General features: G+C 35.6%; 1 protein-coding gene across 1 annotated transcript; it reads right to left on the bottom strand.

The window, feature by feature from the left end:
- Positions 1 to 522: 522 nt before the first annotated feature.
- LOC148960785 (growth hormone-releasing hormone receptor-like) lies at positions 523 to 18,428 on the bottom strand (the record flags this gene model as incomplete). Its single annotated transcript, XM_089128199.1, has 10 exons — positions 523 to 2,955; positions 6,873 to 6,964; positions 7,052 to 7,121; positions 8,456 to 8,516; positions 11,152 to 11,305; positions 12,180 to 12,312; positions 12,538 to 12,635; positions 14,449 to 14,540; positions 16,508 to 16,615; positions 18,296 to 18,428. Coding segments are annotated over 10 exons (1,158 nt in total), but the record flags the coding sequence as incomplete, so codon positions are not given.
- Positions 18,429 to 18,907: the final 479 nt, after the last annotated feature.

Below are 18,907 nucleotides of genomic sequence, written 5' to 3'. Positions count from 1 at the left end.
TATAATGACATCGAACAGCTAACATGTTTTAACCTTTTGTTTAACTGATGTTTGATGATGTTTGTTTAACTTTTTGATTCAGTTTTATATGTTCTGTTGGTTGTATTTTATCCCAGCTTTTATGTAGTGTTAAAAAACTGAAACAGGAAGTGCTTCTGGACCAGTGTTGTTTACATCTTGCAAAATGGTATATATATATATATATATATATATATATATATATATATATGAAGAGTTCAGATGCAAAAGCCTCTAAATGCCATTTGAAATTTTCTTCTTTAATGATGATTTTTTTATCAAACTTGTATATTTAAGTTCAGTAATTTCACTTAAATAACAATTAATAGGTAATTATCATTGCCATTTAAGTAAAATTACTGAACTTAAATATACAAGTTTGATAAAAATCATCATTAAAGAAGAAAATTTCAAATGGCATTTAGAGGCTTTTGCATCTGAACTCTTCATATATATATATATATATATATATATATATATATATATATATATATATATATGTGAGAGAACCTCAAAATAGATGTCTTGAGATATCAAACCTGTCACTGATACAGCATATGCTGCAATCTAAAAACCACCTGCACGATTTACTCATTTTCACATTCGGTTAAACTGACATGTCTGACTAGTCAAGACAAAGAACAGTCTTACTTCAATGTTAGCCTTCAAAGACAGTAATTAGCACTAAAAAATGGACATCACGTACATCATATAATGACTTAAATAAACTTTTACAAGAGGGTTTCATCATTCCTCAAACTCCTGCATGGAATTAATCTTCAAAATTAGTTATCGGCCCTTCAAGAAACTCAATTAGCGTTCCGGCTAACTAAGTCTAATATCTCTAACACCCCAATGTCCATCTTCTGCCTCAACAGATCAGAGGTGAGTATGAGGTCTGCTCTGAGGTGGTTTTGATCAACTCATCGACTGTACCGAGGGGAGCACATCGAAAGACTGGAATACAACACAAGACTTTAAGTGGTCAGAGAAAAGAGGGGATCAAATCCCAGTCCCAGACTAAAATGCATGTTTGAGCTGTTTTAACTGAAAGTAACTAGCAGAGACGCAAAAATTAAAATTTTTGTTTCAAGATGCACACCAGTAATGTGTTTTTCTGACACGTTTAATGTCCTAATTGAACTAAAGTCTAATCATGGCTTAATCTAAGCCCTGTCTGTGAAACCGGGCCTTAATGTCTAAAGGATCAGACGGAAATAAAACACTTTTTGTTATACTGGTTGAAACTCTCTTCACATCCTGATCAATAATAGAGGTGGCCTAGAAGTGTACGTATATCTTCCGTGGCAGTTTCAGGACCAAACAACGTTCGTCTTAATATTGCATTCAATCCGAAGTGGTTTAAAAGAGTCATTTGTTTCTGAATCAGACTATACGGTTCGCTCTGCATGTTTTTGATTCAATAAAAAGAACTGGTTTAGAAGAATCAATTGTTCATGAATCAGACTATGCTGGCTGCGTTTGATAACTTTGAGGACCGACAACACAACGGTTTAATGATCTACAGCAAAATAGAGCAAGCTGTGGTGATAACTAAGTGAATATGCAATTTCTCGCTAGAAATGACATTAGAAGTGGTCAAAACTGTACAGTTACAAAGAAAGTGACCACCAATCAATCGCACTTTTCAGTTCTTTATTTTTTAGCTTAAATATCACAGAATGGAACGCACAGGATTGTGGGATATCAAAGGCAGTGAAGGATACATCAATGCTGCCTTCAAAAATCGATTAGATGAAGGCATTTCAGGAAGAAGTGAAGAATGTGCCTCTCTTTGTGTTTTCTGTTTTTGATTCATTAAAAAGATTTACAAGAATCAATTGTTGGCTAATCGGACTTGCGCTGCAAGACTTTTTAGAAGAGCCAGACTGATATATCGGCAGGCCGATATTAGGCATTTTTCGGTATCGGCAGTTATAATGGCCGATAAATGAATATTTCAAAAATAAAATAAAAATGGACGAAACACGCTTGAACCATGTCATGACTGTTGTGTAGTTTGTCCACCAGAGGGCACTCTACACCGTTCCTGTTGGCAAAACTCGTTGAGTTGGTCACGATACATACATTGCTTGAATAACAATTAAAAGAACATCCACATCAGTTCTCTTGACTCAAATAAGCATGACACAATTTGTGGCCGGCGGAAGTTTCCTTGGCCAGTTATATTGAAAATGTATGTTTTACAATTTGCAGTATGACGTAATCCATTGCTAAATGATGGTTCATCATAGACTAGCTAACCATAAAGCTAGCTAATGCCACTATCATCAGTCTGTTCAGTTGTGACAATAAAAGAAAGTTTCTTTTTAAAATGCATTATCATATTATTTTGGTTAAAACTCATAAATAACTACAAATAACTAATGTTAGGGAAATCTGTTAATGTTTTGTTGTGCCTTTTTGAAATAAAAAATAAAAAAATATATCGGCCGATATATCGGCATATTGGATTTCAAAACCAAAAAATTTTTGTATCGGCCTTCAAAATCCTTTATCGGTCGGGCTCTACGTTTTAGGAAGCGAATGTTTCAGTGCCCTAGAAGGATTTTGCGATTGAGACAGTCCTTAAAATGGCCGACTGATTGAGACGCATCCTCTGAAAATCTGCAGACTGGCTCTGACTTTTGCCAACTAACGTTAGCATCGATGCGCCTAGACTAAAATCGGTGCAGAAATCTGAGTAAAAGTCGAGTAGCCTATAATTCCAGTCTTAGTTCAGTCATTTTACACTCCCGCTGAGGATTGGGTTTAAGCCGTGTTGTGCCGATAGTGGGCTGGATAACCTGGAAGGAGCCCAGACACAGCTCGATGCAAAGCCGCAGGCTCACGCCGAAGTAGTCTGGGAGAAAGCTGAAGACCATGTAATGAGTGCCGAAGAGAGGGATGAGGAGGAGCGTGGACTTGGTCAGTCGTCTGAGGGAAGGAGAGATAAAGCATGGAGAGGAAGAAGGGTAAGAGGTTATTGGGTAGAGCTGGGTGCTTCTGCCGAGTGGATATTATGGATTCAAACGAGTAATAATATTGCAATACTTCCTTTAAAGGAAAAAAGGAAAATTATGTCAACATTTACTCACAATGACTCGTCCCTTTACCTGAAAAATGAATGGGGACAGATGCACCGGACCAGAAAGAATAATAATAAAAAAGTAATCTGTATTTGTAGGCTATATTTTGAGCCCCATATGAAAGATTCGTGTGAAAGAAATCTGTCACTAGGTCATGATGTATGAGGGAAACCATGTTTTGGTATCAATGACGCATCGAATGAGGTGTGTTTGTAGCATTTCATTTTCATTGATTTCTAAAAAAATCAAATAGCATACTGGTGGGTGAGATAATGACTACATTTTTATTTTAAGGTGAACTATTCCTTTAATATTCACAGGTTTCCTCTGCATATGATGTAAATATTCTTAAGTGCATTGTAAACACTGTTAGAAATGTTGTGTTTATAGCTCTATAAATATGCATGAATGAAAACAACAAAAATTTGCGTTGCTAAAATAAAACGCAAATATAATGTATCATTTATAAGAGAATTAAGCCATCATTCTGAGCTTAAAGGGACAGTTCACCCAAAAATGAAAATATATGTACTCGCACTCGATTTCTTTCTTTCATGAAATACAAAAAGAGACGTTTAGTATTCCAAGAAAAGTAGCCCATATTTTATAAGTTTTCTGAAGCCATACAATAGCTTTGTGTGACATTGAAAGTTAATTCACTGAAATACAATGGCACTTTTTAACTATAAATGTAGATGAGGTCCCTCAGTGTGAAACATATTAAAATTTCACTCACAAATCAATGAATGCGTGGTGTTTTACTATGATTGCACCACTGCACACAGTGAAATGTGTTTTAATGCAAAACTGTCAAGTAGTCTGGCAGAAACGCTTAAAACCACCGGTTCTGGAGAGCATCTCTGTCATTCACAGACTTGTGTGAAATCTGCATATTCAACAGCAGCACACACTCATTTATGGCAAACAGACAGAGAGTCTCTTCGTGATAACAGCATTAACAAGACACACACACACATCTCTCTCCAGATAATCAGGTCAGTGCTCTTACACATGCATGAGCAGAAATTTCGTGGAAATGATCCTGATACGTTTGTTCGTTGCTTGGCAACAGCCTACATTTTGGCCAATTAACTATCTGACTTGGCAAAAGAATTGTTTGTGATTGTTGTAAATGTTTCAATTGATTTACACCAAAGAACACCACAGTAATACGGGCCCAAAAAACAAGTTACTACCACAATTACATTTCCCAAAAGATGTACCATGTTTCTGTTTTGTTTTATTGTTAATACTTAAAAACTACCAAAAAGTATAGTATTTTGCACATTGTGAGCTACAGAGGTTGTTACTCGATAGTATTTACTTTTTGAAGCTGTCAGCCCACATTATTTTATCTTTTTTTTAATAATAGTGTTTAACAGCTGAATTCCTGGTGAAAAACTACATTACCCATGATGCTGTAGAGAAAATTAATCAGTGAGTCAATAAAAGAAACACACCTCAAAATATCTTTTAGGCTCCGCCCACTCCCATGACACACTGTGAATAGCGATCTCTCAACGCTTTAAAATACTTTACATATTTTACGTTTATTGAAAAATATGCATACATACATACATATATATATATAGGTTATATATATACATTTGTTTTTATATATACATGATTCGACATTTGTAAATGAGTAGTTTTATATTTCTCCAATGTTTTTAATTTGATTATGCTGTTTGCAATGCTTCATGGGATTGTAGTCTTTACCTTTATATTTTTGTCTGATTTTCAAATACTTTTTTGCTTCAAATTTAGTTTTGCAATGTTGTGATTCTGGTTGGCTTAGTTCAAGGCTTATAACTCTTTAACAAAAACTTTTAAGAAAACCCTATGAGAAAAATTAATGTAGAAAAAAATTAAAAAACAGGTCATATGCCACTGACGGTATTATAATATAACAAAACATTATGGTAAATGTCTTTTTTACTGAATGTACCATATAGCCGTTTTACATTAATTATTAATTAATTATTATTATACCATGGTATTTATAGGGTACAACAGGGTATTAAGGGTATTAAGGGTATTTATAGGGTATTAAGATGGTAATTTTGCATGTTCAAAATACATGGTAATGAAATATGGTCTATTGTGGGCAGTGTTGTTATTGTGAAATACAAGTAAAACTATAACTATTAAAACTAGTTTTCATTAATTGAAATAAGGCTGAAATAAAAACTAAATCTAAATGTTTTTTTTTAATGTTGAAGTATTAAAATTACAACTAAAACATACATAACATAACATATCTACACACATAACATATCTACTAAAACTTTAAAACTAAAAAATTAAAAATAAAAGCTAACTCAGAAAATATGAATAGTATGTGTTATCTATTAAAATACCTAAAACTGCAAACATTATTGTATTGTCATGCTCTCTGCCGGTCTCTACGGGGGAAGCGTACAGTAGAGATCATGTGGGAGCGGCTGAAAGAACAAAAGCACACTTAGAAAGCTTCAAAGGATCCTAGCAGTGATGATGATGCGTCGAGCGCCGTATGGGAACACGATTCTATTTCCTGTCGGCATGCGAGGTTTGCTTCAGCGTTACATCTGTGGTGCTTATCCAAGGATCTCAAAGTCTCACTCCATGCATTTCATTAGCACATCCCTGGAGTTCAAGTGTGTTTACAAGATTTCTAAGAGCAACTTTTGCGAAACATCCGATCTACTACTCATATTTCACTAGTATCCTCCACTGCCTATGATATCCCACAATCCTGTGCATTATCGCTACATAATTTCAATATATTCTGACCCTTACATTGATTTTCATTGGCCATTCAGTCATATTAAATTATGTGCATCACTTGAATGCAACCAGAAAATATAGATGTAACTATATAAGTTTTAAGAGACCTGACAAAATATTTATTTACAGCACAGTTCTGCAGTTGATGGAAAAAATAAAGTTAAAAGAAGTAGGTTTCAACTTTCTCTTCTGAGAAATAAACATTGTAATTATTAATTTTTGCTGTTTTCAATCAATAGACAAAAAAACAGTTACTTCACAATAAGGTTGTATATGCTTTGCATAACTTTTTTTTTGTTGCATATATTATATATTGAAATATATTGCATAAATATTTTTATTTTATTTTTTTAGATGTTGCAATATTTTTGCAGCATTTATTAATCTAGTTTAAAGTTAACATCCAAAAATGCTGCAATATTAGTGATGTGTGTGTTAACTAAAAATACAACTATTAAAAACCTTTAGCAGTAATTGAAATAAAGCTGAAATACAATATTAATATTACATGAAAATGTTAAAAATATTTATATTTTGGAAATGAGTTTTAGAAATGTTGCCTTAAGGCAAGTAACCAAAATAAATACGTTGAAGTACTAAAATGACTAAAACTGAAATAAAAAATAAAGCTGAATAGAAATATTTTTTGTTGAAATGGTGATACTTTTCAAGGAATTACTTTTCGATTCGATATTGAATAGAAAGTAAAGTTATTTACATTTATTAAAGTATTTATTAAACAGAAATCTGTTGAAAAAGTCTTCTTTTGATCAATTGAATGTATCCTTGATGAATAAAAGTTTTAAAATTCTCTTTTTAAAGCTCTCAAATTGTAAAGCTCTCACCGCTATCAATCCCACAATCCCTCAGGCCACTCATCTCCCAGAGAGAGTGAATTGAAATCACCCACTTATCTCCACACACGCAGCTAGTGTCCCTTCAGTGTGTGTGTGTGTGTGTGTGTGTGTGTGTGTTCTGTTACAGGCGGGCATGTACCTGTACTGAGACGAATTGTTGAATTGGATCAAGCGAGGGTTCAGTTTCTGCACCAGAATCCTGATAACGTTCATGAAGAGAAGGAAGTTCACCTGGTTGGGCAAACATGAAACAAACATGAAAATAACTGTGTGTGAGTCCCTTCATTCATACATCCATGTCCTCGTGCATTATCTTACCCCTATGGATACTAAAATGGGACCCTTGAGGATCCACCAATAAGGAGAATCTTCATTTATGTCCCAGCACCTGAACAAAAAAAAAAAAGCACAGGTCCCTAGATAGACAACATCAATGTCTTATGGTGTGTTCACTCCGAACGCAAATTTGCACGAGTGGATTACATACAAAAATCAATGCAAAGACGCTGGGCGTCGCGAATGACGCGAATAGAGTCATGACGTCACTTTGTAGGACAACTCGGACGCTAGCGGCGCATGGGTTCCCTCGGTCGAAAAGCAATGCATTTTCCCCATAGACTTTTGGAAAATTGCAAAAAATAAGATCTGTGTTTAACAAAGAGTTGTGACCCTTACACGTTTTGTCTATCAAGATAATCTGTACAAGTTAATCCAAAATTCATATATTTTGAAGACATAGATCTAAAATATTTCACCTCTGTTCACCACAGACCTTATTTCAGGTGATTTTAGCAAAAACCCATTCAAAAATCCCATAGGCTTTAGGGCGAGGGAAGCGGAAGTGCTAACATGCTAACTCACTTCCACGTTTTGGCCTGCGAAACTCTCGATTTGACTCTCTATTTGCGTTCGGTGTGAACACACCATTAAAGGGATAATTCACTTTGAAATCAATTTTTGATATGTTTTAGCTTACTTCAAGGGCATCAAAGATGTAGGTGTCTTTGTTTCCGCAGTAGTTTCAATTTTGATATTTTTAGGTCAAACCGTTCTTGTCTGTCAGTCATATAATGGAGGTCTATGGTCACCACCTCAAAGAGGATGCACAGAGAAGTCCAAATTAAACATGATTTAATGACTCGTAAATGTAAGTACACATTGATGGCCTAAGACACGAAACGAGCGGTTTGTGTGAGAAAACGAACAGTATTTATATCGCATTTATATCACAGCCACAAAGGGCCTCAGATCACTTGGACGTGGCAGTAGTTACAAGAGGTAAAAACGATATAAATACTGTTCATTTTCTCACACAAAAAGCTTGTTTCGTGTCTTAGGCCATCAATGTGTACTTACATTTACGAGTCATTAAATCATGTTTAATTTTGACTTCTCTGTGCATACTCTTTGAGGTGGTGACCATAGACCTCCATTATATGACTGACAGACAAGAAGGGATTGACCTAAAAATATCAAAATTGAAAATACTGCAGAAACAAAGACACCTACATCTTGAAGTATCCCTTTAACAGGTAAGATGCAATGAAGCAGTAAATGATAAAACCCATTGCTTTATAATAAGTGCATCATCTGTGACAGAATGTAGATTGAAAACATCAAGCCGGTGAGATTAAGTCTTGAAGTGTGCGTTTGGCATCGGGGGCTTGATCAAATCCCTCACGAGAACCACTACTTAAAGGTAGAGATCAAACGTGCAATTACTCTGTGTCCTCAAAATACACTCTAGAGCAGATCCAGAGGACGATGCAGACCACAGGAACACCTGGAGAAAAGACCAAAGAGAGACAAAAAGATGACGCTGTTAATGCAATGTTGTTCAATGCAACGCTGTACAAAAGCATGGATTATATACCGGTGCTATTATTTTCAATTAATGATGAGGAGGGACGCTAAACTGGGTCAAATTGAGAATTCTTTGGGTTTAAACATTGGTGGAAACATTTGAGATACTGTAATATAACACTGTGCTAATGGGATAATGGTGATGGTACTGAAATATTAAATGCCTTTTAGTTAAATTACCAAAAGTTGGCATGATCCCAAAATTAATAATTTAAGCAATTATGAAAAATAGACAGCATTCATGAAAGTATTAAACATATTTGCACAAGAAAAAGGCCATTTTCAACTCCATATTTCTAAAACTGATAATGAGGTTTGGAATCCATTTAACTTTCCTAATGTGATGCAATACAGGATATTCAATGAGGAAAAACTTGATTTATTACTTCAGGAATTGATTTATTACTTCAGGAATTGATTGTAAAAAGACTGATATACCAGAATGTAACTCTTTAGAATAACACGCTCCGAGGAACGTGTATAAGAGCGAGAACATGGATTTGTACGTCTCTATGCATCTCTACTGCTTCTACAATGTCATTTGAACTGTTTGTTCGTTCAATTGCCTGCTGAAATCAAAGACGACGGAGGTGCCAATCACGAGAGATGTTCTGACACTTCTCAGCCCTCTCAGGGTCCCACACGCCAGAGGGGAGCGAGACAGACAGAATATAAATGGAAATTGAGAAAAAAGAACAACAGAAAGATCATGCTGTACTTCTCTGATTGGAGTCGCTGAGAATATAATGGCTGTGAAGATGAGAAAAATAATAGACTACAGAACCATAAATGATGATAGATCAGAGTAAGAAGTCAAGAAATAAGGATCATAATGTACAGTCAGTTGGTCATTACCGAAAAAAAATAATAAAATGCCAGACAACGTGATCACAAAGCACATGAATTAATCTCTACTGTACATACAGTACCATTCAAAAGTTTGGGGTTGGTGAGATTTTTTTTAATGTTTTTGAAATAAGTCTCTTATGCAAGACTGCATTTATTAGATCAAAAATAGAGCAGTGTTGTAAAATATTATTACAATTTAAAACAATTGTTTCCTGTTTGAATATATTTTAAAATGTAATTTATTCCTGTGATGAAGCTGAATTTTCAGCATCATTACTCCAGTTTCAGTGTCACACGATCCTTCAGAAATTAAACATTTCTTCTTCTTATTATTATTATTATTAATGTTGAAAGTGGTGCTTAATATTTTTATGGAAACCAACGTTTTTTTAAATGAATAAAAAGTTCAAAAGGACAACATTTATGTGAAATATAAATCTTTTTTGTTTTTTATAAATGTCTTTACTGTCACTTTTGATCAATTTAATGCAATCTTTCTGATGCCAAACTTTTTAATGGTAGTGTCCCTTTCTATGCATTATTGTGAAAGGTGATGTGTAAATGTTTTCTGTATTTTGTTTTCTGAGGCAAAAACAAAATTGGACCTCATTGACTTTCATTGTATACTTTTTTCAAACTATATTATTCTTTTGAACTCTTTTCCACCGATGAGTGACACAGACATTATTCTTAAACGCTAAATGGACTTTCAATGGAGCAACAGAATTCAGAAATGAATTACATTGGAATTTCATTGGAAATATCTTCATCTGTGTCCTGAAAATGAATGAAAGTCTTACAGGTTTGGAATGACATGAAGCTTTGTAAATGACTACAGAATTTTCATTTTTGGGTTAACTATGAATTACTTAATTTTAAAGTCTATAAAATATTATATTAAAGTGCTAACAAAATATCGAGACAAACCTAACCTAGATTCCCTTCTGTTCCTTAAAAGGAGTAGTTCACTTTTAAAAAAACTTTTGCTGATAATTGACTCACACCCATGTCATCCAAGATGTCCATGTCATTCTTTCTTCAGTCGAAAAGAAATTAAGGTTTTTGATGAAAACATTCCAGGATTTTTCTCCATATAATGGACTTCAATGGGGTCCAACCGGTTCAAGGTCCAAAAGATAGATTCAATGCAAACTATAAACTGTTCAAAGGGCTTTAAACGTTTCCAGACGATGAATAAGGGTCTTATCAAGCGAAACGATCGCTCGTTTAATAAATAAATAACAAAGTTAAAGTTTTATAAGCTCAAATGCTCGCCTTGCTCTGTTCTGTGATGCACGTTCGTGACTCTCCTGTTCGAACTCGTTTATCAAAATGAATGATGTCATTTGGTTCATTCAACGAACAAAATGAACAAACTGACTCGGGAAAAGATTTGTTTTTGATTTGATTTGCATTGAAACTGTCTTTTGGACCTTAAACAGTTTGGTCCCCATTGAAGTTCATTATATGGAGAAAAATGCTGGAATGTTTTCATCAAAAACCTTAATTTCTTTTCGACTGAAGAAAGAAAGACATGCACATCTTGGATGACATGGGGGTGAGTAAATTATCAGCAAAAGTTTTTTTTAAAAGTGAACTACTCCTTTAATAACTCACATAGTCAACACTTATAAGATAAAAGTCATCTGTGAGGGCGAGAGGCAGGAGTGTGTGAGAGGACAGGGACAGAGATATGAGAGTCTCACCCCAGCCCAGCAGAGCGAAACGCCACAGACAGTGGCGGCTGCGCTGGAAAGCAGAGACCAGCAGTGAGTTCAGATACACGGCTTCAACCAGCAGCCAGAAGAAATTAGTCATGACGCAAAAATGACAAAACACCACAGATGCCTTACAGGCTGCCTGCAGAGAGAGAGAGAGAGAGAGAGAGAGAGAGGACAGCGAGAGAGAGACACTCTGAGAATAATAAAAAAGGGCAAGGTGGCAAAAAAACTGGAGTGGAAGGAGATAAGCAGAGGGAGAAAGTATGAACTCAGCAGGAAGTAGAGGAAGATGAATATTTCTACTTTTAAAAAATGAACACAGCTATGGAGGACTCTGGAAGAAATCAGTACAAAAGTACAAAACAGGGTCTAAAACTCTTATACAACTTGAAATTATTTGGTGCTTCAGTAAGAAGTTGATCAAAATGAACGAATCTTTTTTCGTGTCATTTGGTTCATTCAACAAACAAAATGAACGGAAAAAGATTTGAGTTCGAACAGGAGAGTCACGAACGCACATCACAGAACAGAGCAAGGCGAGCATTTGAGCTTATAAAACTTAAACTTTGTTAATTATTTTTATAAATGAGACCCTTATTCATCGTCTGGAATCGTTTAAAGCCCTTTGAACAGTTTGCAGTTTGCACTGAAAGAGTCTTTTGGACCTTGAACCGTTTGGTTCCCATTGAAGTCCATTATATGGAGAAAAATCCTGGAATGTTTTCATCAAAAACCTTAATTTCTTTTCGACTGAAGAAAGAATGATATGGACATCTTGGATGACATGGGGGTGAGTAAATTATCAGCAAAAGTTTTTTTTTTTAAAGTGAACTACTCCTTTAATGTGTTAATTCCTTCCTCAATTTTTCTATATAAAAAATGTTAAGAAATACACTCAGAAATATTATCAGTAAAGCATAGCAAAAAACATCGTCTGCAGTCATTGAGGAAATAAAGTGGTGTGTGTGAAGTACTCTTCACAGGAAACAGCATTGATGGTGTGACAGACTCACCGTAGTGAGTGTGCAGTGATCCGTGTCGTCACTGGAGAACAGCGTAGCATCTTTGATAAAAACAGCCACAGATTTTAGGATGAAGGTGAAAAACAGCTGGACGTGGATGTAGTTTCGAGCACAGCGTAATCGCCTATAACACAAACAGCATGATTTTAAATATATAATTGTAAGGAATACAATCTTCTTCTAGTGTTACAGTAACTACTTTGAGACTAGTAGTTACTAGTCTCAAAAATAAAAATAGCTAGATATATGCTAAAAGTTACTCACAAAAGAGACTAGCTATATTTTTACAGTACTGACTAATCAGCAGCGGGTTTGAGAGGTTTTTTTTTCAGTCCACCAAGCACAGTACCTGAAGAGCAGCAGTATTATCACAGCAACAGAGAGAGAGAGCAGCGACACTCCATAACCAACAGTGTAGATCAGTTTCACAGTGGCAAAATACAACTCCTAAGGGACAAATGAGCACAAATCAATTAAATCTACATGTATTTTCAACTAAATTACATTTTCAGTTTACAGAGTTTGTTTAGAGTGAGTGAGTTTTTGAGTGAGTGAGTGAGTTTGAGTGAGTGACTGAGTGAGTGAGTGAGTTTTTGAGTGAGTGAGTGAGTTTTTGAGTGAGTGAGTAAGTTTTTGAGTGAGTGACTGAATGAGTGAGTTTTTGATTGAGTGAGTGAGTGAGTGACTGAATGAGTGAGTGAGTGACTGAGTGAGTGAGTTTTTGTGTGAGTGAGTGAGTGAGTAAGTTTTTGAGTGAGTGACTGAATGAGTGAGTTTTTGATTGAGTGAGTGAGTGACTGAGTGAGTGAGTGAGTGAGTTTTTGTGTGAGTGAGTGAGTTTTTGAGTGAGTGAGTGAGTGAGTGAGTGACTGAGTGAGTGAGTGAGTTTTTGTGTGAGTGAGTGAGTGAGTGAGTAAGTTTTTGAGTGAGTGACTGAATGAGTTTTTGATTGAGTGAGTGAGTGAGTGACTGAGTGAGTGAGTGAGTTTTTGTGTGAGTGAGTGAGTTTTTGAGTGAGTGAGTTTTTGAGTGAGTGAGTGAGTTTTTGAGTGAGTGAGTGAGTGAGTGAGTTTTTGTGTGAGTGAGTGAGTTTTTGAGTGAGTGAGTGAGTTTTTGAGTGAGTGAGTGAGTGAGTGAGTGAGTTTTTGTGTGAGTGAGTGAGTGAGTTTTTGAGTGAGTGAGTGAGTTTTTGAGTGAGTGAGTGAGTGAGTTTTTGAGTGAGTGAGTGAGTTTTTGAGTGAGTGAGTGAGTGAGTGAGTAAGTTTTTGAGTGAGTGAGTGAGTGAGTGAGTGAGTTTTTGTGTGAGTGAGTGAGTTTTTGAGTGAGTGAGTGACTGAGTGAGTTTTTGAGTGAGTGAGTGAGTGAGTGAGTTTTTGTGTGAGTGAGTGAGTTTTTGAGTGAGTGAGTGAGTGAGTTTTTGTGTGAGTGAGTGAGTGACTGAGTGAGTGAGTGAGTGAGTGAGTGAGTGAGTTTTTGAGTGAGAGAGTGGGTTTTTGAGTGAGTGAGTGAGTGAGTGAGTAAGTTTTTGAGTGAGTGAGTGAGTGAGTGAGTGAGTGAGTGAGTTTTTGATTGAGTGAGTGAGTGAGTGAGTGACTGAGTGAGTGAGTGAGTGAGTGAGTGAGTTTTTGTGTGAGTGAGTGAGTTTTTGAGTGAGTGAGTGACTGAGTGAGTTTTTGAGTGAGTGAGTGAGTGAGTGAGTTTTTGTGTGAGTGAGTGAGTTTTTGAGTGAGTGAGTGAGTGAGTGAGTTTTTGTGTGAGTGAGTGAGTGAGTGAGTGAGTGAGTGAGTGAGTGAGTGAGTTTTTGAGTGAGAGAGTGGGTTTTTGAGTGAGTGAGTTTTTGAGTGAGTGAGTGAGTGAGAGAGTGGGTTTTTGAGTGAGTGAGTTTTTGAGTGAGTGACTGAATGGTTTGGTGTGTTGTGTGTTCAGAGATGCTCTTCTGCTTCAAGGTTTGGTGTGTACACTTAATGAAATGAATATTTTGATGAAATACACTTTCCTCCTCATTCTGATGTTCAGCTTGAACTTCAGCAGATCGTCTTGATCATGCCTGAATGCATTGAGTTGCTGCCATGTGATTGGCTGATTAGATATCTGTGTTCACGTGCAATTAAACTGGTGTAATAAAGTGGCCAGTGAGTGTGTGTATAGTGTATATATACTGTATACTGTTGTTGACCTACATTAAGAATAAATAAATATGAATAAATGGAAAATGCTCATCAAATACAAGTGAGCATGAATTGCAGAACATGTCAGTGACCTCTGGGATGTCGTCCTCAACACTGCAGGCCTCATGATATGGAGGGAACGGCCGTGACCAGCCTCCAGCGCTGCAGTTACGACTCACTATACCTAGAGTAACCAATCAAGATCAAACATCAATCACAATCATGCAAGGTATGATTAAAAAAAACATTTAAATATGTTTATACATTCACTGGCAACTTGTCATTTCATGAGGATTTCATTGAGTTTTTTTTAAATCTTTTTCTCTGGAGACAAGATGCAATGCATGTAATTAGTTTGTGCTAAAGCTGAATGTGAAATGAGATCTGAATCCTTTTCTACACAAGTCAGCGGTGGAGTGACACTTTACTGCAGCAGCACAATTTTATTTGTCTTTCAGATTTGCCTGTAGTGTTGGTTGGCCGGATTGGGTTTAGATTGTTATACTGGCGGATATGTGGAGAGTTGAGACGTTATTGCAATGGCAAATAGAAAACCTGCCCTTTTCTGCTCAAGCTTATGAAACCTTGAAATTGGGGCCGTGCATTTTACCATTTGAGTTTTCAGCTTATATTCTCAAGGTAGATGTGTCTATTGTTAAAGCCCACAGAGTGAAACCAACGCGTTTGCTTCATGGTTTGCTCGCAGAAGCTGTTAATATGGAAATGCATGTGTGAACCAAGGTTGGGCAAACTCAGAACTCTTTAAATTCATTAGATAGAAACATTTTCTGTTTGACTTTTTTAAAGTGTATTCTAATACACACATTTTGTGGTACTACATAATGCCTGGCCCTTATAAATATATTTGCATAATAACTTATTCAAATGTGTATTGTATTAAGTGGTTAAAAGTTAAAGGGACACTCCACTTTTTTTGGAAATAGGCTAATTTTACCACTCCCCCAGAGTTAAACGGTTGAGTTTTACCGTTTTCGAAACCATTCAGCCATTTTTCTGATTTTTAGCACATCAAGAATATCAGTAACCAGAGAGTTTCTGGTCTCATTGACTACCATTGTAGGAAAAAAAATATATTATGGAAGTCAATGAGACCAGAAGCTCTCTGGTTACTGATATTCTTCTAAATATCAGAAAATCGGCTGAATGGATTCGAAAACGGTAAAAACTCTACTGTTGGTGTAAAATGAGCCTATTTCCAAAAAAAGTGGAGTATCCCTTTAAGAAAGCCATCTGAAAATGTTTTAATTTTGCCAAAGCAAAATTGGCCATAACATTCTTGTTAACTAATAAAAATGATCCTTTAAATGTAAAAGTTACGTATTACATTTAATTAAATAAACAGAAACAACTTACCTCTCAAATACTGTTTATTAATATAAGCCAATATTTTAATTATTTTTTTTAAATAGCATGTATTGATAAATCATACTAAAATGATCTCAAATGTTGGTTATTAAAGTGTCCCTATTATACGTTTTCAAATATTTCCATTCATGTAGTGTTTAATACAGCTATTTGTGAAAGTAAAAGGAATCAGTGTCTTAGTCTAAATTCCCGCACAAACCTACGAAGGTTTAAAACAAACTTTGTCTTCACTGTCTCGTAAAACCGACGTTCATATCACTGTCCATCAAGTGCTGAGGAAGATCCACCGCTGAAATTCAGATATGGTAATGTGCGTTTGTTTTCCGACACAAGCTGAAAGCGATCGACCAATCAAAACAGACTGAGCCATCTGACCAATCAGAGCAGAGTAGCTCTCAGAAAGGCGGGGTTTTAGAGAGAATAAATCTTTTACTGAACCGATTTAAGAGCTGATGCTGCAATGATATTTAGAAAAAATTTGCTTTTTGAGCCCGAATGCATGTTAACCTGTTGTAGGAGACTCCAAAACAACATTAGAAACCTTTAAATAACATAATAGGAGCACTTTAAAATAATAATAATGTTTAACATTTTCATTTATCCAGCAATACATCAATTTCTTTCTATTTCTTTCTATGAATTTACTGTAAATTCAAATGTAACGATTCACAATTTATGCATCTTGTTTTCCATCTTTACCTCAATCAGGTACTGAACTGCATTCTCAATTCATTTTTGATTTGTGTGTGTGTGTGTGTGTCATACCTGTGTTGTTTTTGAAGAGAGAGAAAACAGCGGGACAGGGAGTGTGGACGGTCTCACCCACTGCAGCTCTGGGCCAACACACTACAGAGTCCCATACTGGTGGGCAACCTTCACACACATATGCACACATATATATAAATAGCATGACCTTATAACTACGCATGCACTCAAGCACCAAACATCAAGAAAACAATGTGTCTGAAAGGCTTTCCGTGGCACATCACATCTAGAATTACCGTATTACAGTCCAGTTTTCTGTGTTGGATCGGCACAAGAACATCTGTGACTTTCTAGCAAAGCCATTGCAAAACATGCTGGGAAATGCAAACGCATGGCGTTGCATTACAATGAGTGTGATCTCGTGTTAACCTCTGTCTCTGAATGTCATCACGGACCGCTTATGGCAGTGTAAAATGCTGTGCAGATGTGATTCATTTTAAATGTCACCTAATGGGTTTGTGACCTGTTTTTGTATGTCATTTAAAATAAAAAAAGAAATGAAGAATATAGTCTTTAAAAGTCAATGTAAAAGTTCAAATGTTTGACAGGAGACATTATTGATATGGCCACAGTACAAAGTATATATTTTTTAAAGTAGCAGCAGAATATTTTACCATTCAAAAGTTTAGGGTCAGGAAGAGTTTTATTTTTAAATGAATAAATATTATCATTATAATATGCATTAAATTGATCAAAAGTTAGAAATGTTACAAAAGCTTATATATATATTATATTATATATATATAAATTATATATGAAGAGTTCAGATGCAAAAGCCTCTAAATGCCATTTGAAATTTTCTTCTTTAATGATGATTTTTATCAAACTTGTATATTTAAGTTCAGTAATTTCACTTAAATGACAATTAATAGGTAAATATCATTGCCATTTAAGTGAAATCACTGAACTTAAATATACAAGCTTGATAAAAATGATCATTCTAGAAGAAAATTTCAAATGGCACTTAGAGGCTTTTGCATCTGAACTCTTTATATATATATATATATATATATATATATATAAAATAATAAAAGGCGAGCATTTGAGCTTATAAAACTTAAACTTTTATTTTTTTAAATGAGCGATCGTTTCGCTTGATAAGACCCTTATTCATCGTCTGGAATCGTTTAAAGCCCTTTGAACAGTTTGCAGTTTGCACTGAAACTGTCTTTTAGACCTTGAACCGTTTGGTCCCCATTGAAGTCCATTATATGGAGAAAAATCCTGGAATGTTTTCATCAAAAACCTTAATTTCTTTTCGACTGAAGAAAGAAAGACACGGACATCTTGGATGACATGGGGGTGAGTAAATTATCAGCAAAAGTTTTTTAAAGTGAACTACTCCTTTAAATAGCTTATAAACGTGCCTTTGAAAACACATTACTGATGTGCATCTTGAGACAAAACAATGTCTCTGACATATTTTAAGATTATCAGTGCAAGTTACTTTCAGTTAAAACAGCATTTTAGTCAAAGACGGGGGGATAATCTTCCCAACCCTGAATTTTAAACGGTAGTATCGCTCATATAATTTAGTCTCGAATGCATCTGAGAAATATATGAGTTCATATTGAGATCTCGGACTTGTCTCAGTAACTCAGAGTGCAGTTTGAGACTCGCACGTGAAAACTAGGAACTTTTTCTGAAGAGAAAAATCTGAAATGCAGGATGCCAAAGAAAATGTCTCCGCTTGATCTTAATAATGTAATCTCAGTGTTTAGCATGTGTCTCGTGTCCTGTGGACGACAAACCCCTTCGACATCCCATCAGGAGCTTGGGTTTAATTACCTGAGGAGCTGCTGAGGTTCCCAGGTTCTGAGATCTCTCGCAGACACCGCTGTTCATCTCTTGCCAACTGAAAAATATATTCACACTCAGGATGCAAACTACACAGCACCTGCAGAGAGAGAGAAAATTGAACGAGTCAGTGATGCATAGAAATGCACGTCTCATTTATAACACGACTCAGACACTCGCACTCTAAAACAAAAATTACAATCAATTGTGGATGCTGTCCTGACCCACTTTACAGACAGAGAGAGCATGTGCATATGTGTGCAGTAAAACCGGACTTCAGATTGCATTAGCACAAAGGTGACGTTTCCTCTTTTTCAATGGACAGTCAACTAGTCTATGCCATATCGTGATTATTGAAAACCGATGCTGAGATTTTTTAAATATACTGCGTTTCATTTCAACTCTGTTTACTCTGGCTGTTAATGAAGTTAACATACGTATGCACACAAATATGTATGCATTGCATGCAAGAGCATTTAAACTGTTAATTAAGTGCATGTAATCTAGGGCTGGGTATTGAGACAAATTTCACAATTCGATTCGATTTCGATTCACAAGCTTGCAATTCGATTCGATTTCGATTACGATTCGATTCAATATCGA

The sequence above is a fragment of the Pimephales promelas genome, unplaced genomic scaffold (genome assembly GCF_988280905.1).
Source record: "Pimephales promelas unplaced genomic scaffold, fPimPro1.hap1.1 HAP1_SCAFFOLD_119, whole genome shotgun sequence".
NCBI classification, from domain to species: domain Eukaryota; kingdom Metazoa; phylum Chordata; class Actinopteri; order Cypriniformes; family Leuciscidae; genus Pimephales; species Pimephales promelas.
This window is presented reverse-complemented; position numbering and strand designations above follow the sequence as displayed.